The sequence below is a fragment of the Vigna angularis genome, chromosome 6, assembly GCF_016808095.1.
Source record: "Vigna angularis cultivar LongXiaoDou No.4 chromosome 6, ASM1680809v1, whole genome shotgun sequence".
Lineage (NCBI taxonomy): Eukaryota > Viridiplantae > Streptophyta > Magnoliopsida > Fabales > Fabaceae > Vigna > Vigna angularis.
Window position 1 is genome coordinate 2,144,938 of NC_068975.1, and position 8,828 is coordinate 2,153,765.

At 31.3% G+C, this 8,828-nt stretch overlaps 1 protein-coding gene across 1 annotated transcript; it reads left to right on the forward strand.

Moving 5' to 3' along the window:
* Window positions 1–773: 773 nt before the first annotated feature.
* LOC108319782 (nudix hydrolase 2) lies at window positions 774–3,635 on the forward strand. The gene is made up of 9 exons (XM_017551031.2): window positions 774–1,048; window positions 1,297–1,508; window positions 1,602–1,667; window positions 2,099–2,236; window positions 2,423–2,500; window positions 2,606–2,656; window positions 2,733–2,767; window positions 2,899–3,007; window positions 3,191–3,635. Exons 1-9 carry the CDS (start codon window positions 913–915, stop codon window positions 3,380–3,382), a joined length of 1,017 nt encoding a protein of 338 aa, XP_017406520.1. The 5' UTR covers window positions 774–912; the 3' UTR covers window positions 3,383–3,635.
* Window positions 3,636–8,828: the final 5,193 nt, after the last annotated feature.

Sequence of the window (8,828 nt, forward strand, 5' to 3'; positions counted from 1 at the left end):
ATTTCATTACAAATAATAATACCATCCAATTAGCGTGATTTGAGCAATTTTACCATCAAGTTTTCTGTTAAAAACATTTTTCCGTCATATTTTTTCAGCTTTTATTTATTTAGTCTATATTTTAAGTGCATGTTCATAAAATTGACCATTTTATCGTCAAAATTTTACATAATGATTCGTTTGTGTGCATGCAAAATACGTGAAAAATAATGTGTATGGTAAAATATACTAAAATTGAAAAGTTAACACTAAAATAAAGAAAATTTTAAATTTCGAAAAAAACAATGATATATAAGTGATAGACCACGAAATTAAACCTAAATCAAATATTTACTTTGTGCATCTTTAAGGTACCCATCAGCGTCGGCTATTATCTTTCATAACAAATAAATAAATAAATAATTCATACACATAGTTTAATAAAACAAAACCTAAAAAAATATTATTAAAGTTAGTATTTATTTAATGCAAAGAAAAATAACGTTATTTTTTAATATAATATGGTATCACGTTACGTGGATATCGGTTGCTGAATTCTGCAGCGCGTTTCATTGTAACTTCAAAGAAAAAGTGACACAAAGTTCCTACGTTGAGTTTGAATACGAAAAGCTAACTTGTGGTGCTCTCTCTTTTTCTTCATTTTTTTTTGTCCCTTTTGCATTTTCTTGTTGATTTCTCTTTTCATTTTCTCAAGAAACTAAAACATCTTCTGCAACGACTCATTCAAATCAAAGTTTAGGCTTCATATATTGCATGGAAATTGTCTATTTGTCACCTTGTGATCACCCTTTCCCTATATATGTTCTCAAGCTTTGATTCTCTCCTCCAACTTGCTTACTTTCAATAAACACCTAATTATTACTTGGTCTTGCTATTCTCTCTTTAGTTGATAATTGCACTTTCGGTTTCATTATGAGTCTTGTTAGAGCTTGTAAACGTTTTTCTTCACCCCTTTTTCAAGCTTCAAAATTCTTCCTCTCTTCTTCTTCTCATGCCCCTCAACACCAAATTAGATCTCTTGTTGCTTCTCTCATTCCTCAAGCTCAAGGTAATGTTTATTCCTCGATCTTATAAGACAAAATGAGTTGAGATTATCTTATATTTCCTTTTTCTATGAATAAAAATCATCCATTAATTTAATATCGGACATTATAAAAAAATGCTAATTCTTCACTTTGACATATATCAAACAGTTTAGCCATAACCATTATAATTGACAAAAGTACTGATTTTCCTCTTTAAGAAAACAAAACTAGATTCATTTTTACTCATATTTTAAGCTCTAATGATCATTAGGCACGAAGAACAGTTTTGGTTTCCAAAGAACATACATGTCAGCCACCTTGGCTTCTTTGTCCAAAGAAGAGGAAGTGGAAAGTAAAGGCATTGAAACACTGAGAGCAGTTGAAGACCAACATGGGGGAGTCATAGTAAGCATGGAAGAGTCTATGGATTCCTCTGTTTTTGCCTTTCTGCTAGAAGACTCAATATCAAAATGGAAGGAACAGGTACAAAGTGTAAAAGTAGCAATACCAATTCATAGCTCTACTTTTTATTAGATTCTGGTTTGGACTCATCACTTCACAATGTGGTTCTTAAAGGGTAAGAGGGGAGTGTGGATCAAGCTGGCCAGAGAACATTCTAACCTCGTGGATTCTGCTGTTAAGGTAATCATTTGTCTAATTTTCTGCAACACACATACCTAGCTTAGAGTTAGTCATGAAAATTACTAAAATCTACCACCAAGTGTGGAGAATCCAATGTCAGTCTAAGTTCCACATTTGATAGAAATTGAATAAAAATGAAAAAATATAACATTATATAAAGATGAAAGACCCACTGCCTTAATGTTTTAGATAATAAGTAGTATTATGGTTGATTTCAAATCTCATTGATTGATGTTTGTGTCTTTCTTGTGAACCCAACTATACCTACATTAAGATTAAGGATTAACAAATCAAACCAACCAAAGTTTATAAAAGTCATCTTTCATCCTAAACAATGACATTCAACTATGATAAATCATACGAAAGACCCTTTTGGTAGATAAAAAGGAGAAGAAGAAACATTGAGTGATGTTGTGGTGGTTGTTTTGCAGGCAGGATTTAGATTCCACCATGCTGAACCAGATTACTTGATGCTTGTGAATTGGATTGCCAACACTCCTGATACACTTCCTGCAAATTCTTCTCACCGCGTGGCTATTGGTGCTTTTGTCATGAATGCCAAAAGGGAGGTAATCAAATCAACCTCTTTTCTGTTTCCCAGTTACTTTCCCGGAAATTACTGAACCATCATTTTCTGGTTATGCTTTAATTGCATCTTTTAATTACAACTTTTTCAGTATTTCTATGCAAATTTTTTACATTTTAATGCCAAAACATTGTAAAAGAAAAGAAAAATTAATATGATTGTTTGACAGGTGCTTGTGGTTCAGGAGAGCAATGGTAGGTTTAGTGGCACGGGATTCTGGAAGTTGCCTACTGGAGGCGTTGATGAAGTATGCTAAAAAATCATTGTTCATGAATCATGGTTAATGTTTTTGCATTTAAAAGCATGAATTTGTAGGCTTAATTATTATTTTTAATCTGAATTCCGTTTGCAGGGTGAGGATATTTGCACTGCTGCGATAAGGGAAGTAAAAGAAGAAACGGGGGTAAGCTAAAAAGAATCAGAATATATATATTAAATCCTTTCTCCATTTCTGTGTCTAATACTTTTTGTTCTTTCAGATAGAAACAGAGTTTGTGGAGGTCATAGCATTCAAGTAAGTCATGAGATAATAGTACATACTGTATTAGAGAGATTAGGATTATTAGATTGTTTATTTAAACTAAACTAAATTAATACTGAATCATTAATCATGCCCTTAATTATCTGTGTTCTTTCTGGTATCAGGGAAAGGCACAAGGCTTTCTTCGGAAAATCAGAGTTGTTCTTCGTTTGCATGTTGCAACCTCGTTCCTTTGAGATTCAGAGACAAGTTTCAGAAATTGAAGCAGCTCAGGTAGCATTCAATTAATAAACAACAAGATTAAGGACTTCTTCCACATTTGAAAACTATTATAAAATTATAATTTTTTTATTTTTTGGATCTTTGAACAATTTTACAGATAATTAATTTTAAAAAAAGTAGTTTGATCTGAAAAAAAGAAAATATAATGATTGTAATGTGATATTTTGTTTTCAGTGGATGGCAGTTGAAGAGTACATGGCCCAGCCATTTGTGAGAGACAATGAAGTGTTTAACTTTCTGACGAAAATAGGGTTATCAAAATTTGGTGGAAAATACAATGGTTTTTCCACTGTTCTCTCTTCCACTTCCTCTCCCAAGAAATCCTACTTTTACTTCAACAAGAAGGATGCTTCTCCACCATCTTAGTCTCCAAACACAAACCCTACCATTCTTTTCTTTTCTTTTCTTTTCATTCCTAATTTTCAACCTTTCTCACTCATTTCATTCAATCATTCACTCTTGTGTGTACATAAAATCTTTAAGGGGATACAAGGAATAATTAATGTGTACAATCATTCACAATATTTGTTCATTTCATACATAGGAGGAGGACTTCACATTAAGATATTAATGTAAATTTCTAATTATAAGTCACAAATTCTAGATCACGTTTTATTCATTATTTGCTTATGTTAACGTCATTCAATTTTTTTAATATTTTATTTCGTCGAATTAAATTATTTTCCATCTATTTTCATAATTTTTATTTTTTTAATTTTTATCAATCTTTAAAATCTAAAATTAAAAAAAAAATTACTTTAGTTCCTTATATTTATTAAAATATGATTTAGTTACCAAACATTAAATCCAAATGACTAAACTTGCTTTAATAATAGTCATTTTAGTCTCTAATAAAGGTGTTTGTGGATTGGATTAAGACTCGCACAGAACCACTATCTAACTCATTAAAAAAAATACTGAATTAGATTATCTTTTTTTTTTAAATAAAAACTTCATCCAACATATTCTGAATAATTTTTGAATATTCTGAATATTTTTTTTTAAAGATTATAATTTTTGGTTATTAACTTAATTTTAAAAACTGACAAAAATTTTACAAAAATTAATTCAAGTTCCAAATAATCTAATAAATAAAGTATAATAAGTTTATCGTTCAAATTAATTCAATACACGCAAAAAAATACAATACAATTTGTTACCCAATTCAACTTAATTACATTAAAATGAATTTTATTTATGATTGAGTCAAACTATCTTGTAAATATATATATATATATATATATATATATATATATATATATATATATATATATATATTACTTATGAAAAAAAACTAAGATATCATATAAACTTAATATTATTTATTTATGATGTGTAACTAATTACATTTCGCCATTCGATTGTTCACACGTTTCTTTCTTTAATACAACACGCTTTCCAATAAGACGAAATTGTGTGTGTGAGATATTTGAATTATGACCTTCTTAATTTTTAATGCGGAGAAAACTTGGTTTTCAGAATCACGTCATTAGACCTGTAGAAATTCAGTCTATAATATTGTGTTGAAGAAAAAGGTTAGATTAACAATCTGATCTTAAATGTGTAAACAGTTATTTAATTAGTTCTTAATAAAATGAAAACATTTATTCTAGTATAAAGATACATAAAGAAATTATTTAATTATGTCTTATAATTTTGTGAGATTATTTTATTATTAAAATACATTTTGAACCATTAATTTAATATTAAGTCCAAAGCTATTATTAAGTGTTCTTGATTCGGTTTAGATAGATGTTACTTATTGAAAACACTTCGATATAAAAGCCAGTTTTGTCTCATAGCACTAGCAATAAATGTGTAGTCAATGTAACCAATTACCTGAATACCAAACATGCATTTATAGATTTTGGGATGAGCTTCTGATTGATGTTGATCTAATTACGATCCAAATGGTGATGATCTAGCTTATGGTTAATGTAATTATCCTTGGTGTTAACTCTGTTTATAATTTGACCGATCAGTTCACCAACCGGCTCATGTAGGACCATAGGCTTGTTGATCGTTTGATCAGTAGTTGACCAAACGGTCATACTATACACAGGGCCCCAAGCCTGAGTATGTCTTCTATAGGTGATATGCGTAGGGGTTTCTTTAAGGTAAGTAGATGACCATGCGTGTTATGGTGGAATAGATTTTGTTGAACCGTCAATCTTAGAGCAGTTGCTTCTGTGAACAGTTAATGTGGCGGTTATAAGAACATGTAACTGATGCGAGTGGGACACATGACTTCTCGGGATTCATGCGCCCGTTTGAAATGAAGGGTCATGCCTCATTGATCCTTGGATCACGTTGGCTTCAACGCTTGAGATTTGCTTAATGAAACCCCTTCTTTGGCTATAAAATAAGGGGTGGGATCGATCTCACTTTCACACTTGTTATTCTTCCTACTCTTGTAATCGATAATTTCATTCATCTTCTTTGTCTAAGGTAATAATGTCGACTATGGAGCTTTCTTCATCTGAGGAGTCCGTAGGTAGGGAAGGTCGAGGTATGCTGATGGTGGATCACAGTCAGCGTTGTCTTTCGTTGGCTCTTCGATCCTAGGGTCAATCGAGTAGGGAAAAGCTTCGATCGACGGAGAGTAGCCGTACATATAAATAATGATGTTGCTCCTATCGAAGAGGGTGTGACGACTATCTAGAAGTAGATGCTGTTGGGGAATGTACAGTGTCTTTCGCACCGCTGTCACTCGTTCCTAAGTATAGTTGGGCTCCACACGAGGTCAAGAACTATGTTTCCCACTTTTTTGACGTTCGGTCCTTGGAGGATTTCAAGGGTGCGATTAACGTGGTGGGGAGGTTGTGGACATTAAGTGTTTTAAGCTCGTATTTGCAAACAGAACGAACGGGCACGCCACGGGAAGGAGGGTTACACATCAGACTTCTTCTATGCGTACGCAAAAATATTTCGCGACATGTCCATTCGGTTACCATTCTTCAAGTTTCAGATGGGTGTTCTGTGAGAGTTAAACGTAGCTCCTACCTAACTGCACCCGAATGGGTAGGCCTTTATGAAAGCGTTCGTCGTAGTCTGTAAGGCCCAGGACTTAACTCCCATGCCAGCGTCCTTCCTATACTTCTTCTGAACCCGGACACAACGTAACAAGTCGTGGGTGTCTCTCATATCTAAGAAGGATTAGACTTTGCTCAACCTCTTACCTAAGAAGGTTATGAAATGTATGTAGAATTCACCTTTGTGTCCAATGGTAATTTCTCTAAAGGGCTAAATAAAGAAGATTCACAAAAGAGAAGAAGTTAAAGAAGCTGGAGAGGTTATTGAAATAACTCAGAATTAAAAAGGAGAAGAGAAAAGAATAGAGAGAAAATACAAGAAAGATCATTGAAGAATTAATCTACTGTTGTTCAAGCTCATATCATATGATGCTCTTCAATCCAAAAGAAACAATTTCACAAGTTTTTAGGTTTTATTGTATTGTACTTATCCTCTCTTAGATAGTTACTCAAATCTGTAATTGCAATCAAAACACTGATTATGGTTGTAAATTCTAAAGAGAATCAAAATACTTGTTGTTTTGGTCATTGGAGTTAAATGTCTAGACATTTGTCTAGGGTGGATACCAAGAGTGGTTAGAATACTCAGATACCAAAAGTGGTGAAAATACTCGAATATCAAGACTGATTAGAATACTCGGATATCAGGAGTGGTTAAAATACTCAGATACCAGGAGTAGTTAGTAGTGACCATAATACTTGGGAACCAAGAGTAGTTTGTACTTGGTCAAGATTAATATGGAAGCTCTCAAAATTTCTTGAAGGAGATTGGACAAAGCTCTGAATTGAGTGAACCAATATAAAACACTTGCATTATTGTATTTCCTATTTAAAATGTTTACCTACATGCTTGCTTTAAAATATAAATAATTATTTTAGTTCAGTGATAATCAAAATAATAATTATATGATGTCTTTAGGAAAAGTTTTCCTAAACGATTATTATGAACTCCATTGTCTAAACAACCTTTTTAATCACCCATCCTTGAATATTCATTAGAGACTGATTAGCGAAAAGTTTTGAGAACATTATTCACCCCCTGTAATGTTTTCCTATGATTTCAATTACATCATCAATTGAGTACAAAATAACTTGGGTAACATAAACTTCTACATGCTCGTTTGGGTCATTATTGTCATCATACAAGTCCATGGTAAGGGATTTATAGTTTCTTTGGTGGGGAACCTCCATAATGTCGTCCATAAAGGGATTACATCAACTTCCACCCATCACGAATGAGATACTCGTTATGCCTTGTGTTTTGGTCTTGTTATTACCACTTCCTTTCTCAATCTCTAGTGTGGTCTTCTGCATAGAAGTAGTGTTCTTTGAGTTTTCCTTCTCTTTCCCCTTCTCACTTATTTCTACCTTTCTCCTGAGCCTGACATTCTTTTGCCTTAAGGCATCCATCTCTTTAACACCTTTTTTTTCTTTAAGTTAGTAAAGTTTTATTACATTTTCATTTACATCTCTAACATCGTTGTCATATTAGTCAAAGATGGTATTATTTCTCTTGCTCCTGTCATTCTACTTCTTGTACACACCTAAAACTTTCTTTTTACAAAGTGTACCTTGATCACATGGTTAACGCCAAAATGTTCTTATAGAACCGTATATATCATGTAAAGATCTTTTTCAACTCTTCATGAAAACCTTACATCTTCGTATCAAGATGTCTCTCATGTCTCTAAAGGAAATTATAATTAATTTACCTCGTATACTATTTATAGCATGTTTATGATCTTTTATTTAAATAGTCTTATTCACCTTAATTAATTTTATCTAATACTATGGTAATATATTTTAGCATTTGTCTTTTGTAAATATTAATGAGGTGACGTATGATGGCGCTCTTAACCAATTAACAATTACCGTACTAACCAAAATATAACATTTCCTAATAAAAGTTCAATAAGGAAGCGTTGCTATTAAACCATTATTACCAATCAAATTAAGTTAGCTATTATTAATAATTAGGACAAATGTGTACTTTATATTTTAATGTTTTAGTATATTAACTCTTAAAAATATTATATATTTTATGTTTCTTTTAAAATTTATTTTAAATCTTTTTAACAGCAATGCTAATTAAATAGGTTAGATTGATCTGTCTGACAGGTTATATAACGTTTTTTATTTTTAGAAAGAAAAAAAAAACAATTTAGTTTTTTTCTTATATATAAAACGTTAGTTTATGTTAGATGGATATGTTTATTAATTAATCAATTTCAGGTTTTGACTAAAAAGATTAAAAATACTTTTAAGAACATTAATTAAGATATGGACATGTTTATTCATTTATTAGTCCATATTTTACAAGATAAAAGAGATCACTGTTATTAACTGTATATTTCACATAATAAGTCTAATAACGTTTATTATGAATTAATCATATTATTAATTGGACTTAAGTATGATTTTATTAGTCTGTTATATTACAAAGAAAAATATATAACACCATTGATTTATTGTAACTGTAACCCACTAAAATTTATACAAAAGTTCTAACTCCACCAACTACGAACTCTTAAATTATTAATGACTTTGAAAAACAGTTTTTTAGTCAATAACTCCCATTTAACTCTACCTGTTACTCTGCATCATATGCAGCTTCAAAACAAAACATATATTCATAAAATATAATAGGTTAATTTTAAGAAAAAAATAATCTAAAATGGGATTTAATCTTTTAATGAAAGAAGATAAGAGTGGAAATTGCAAGGATCAAACTTTGTCCAACTTTATCAAACTTTAATTCATATTGATTTTTGTAATGGGCA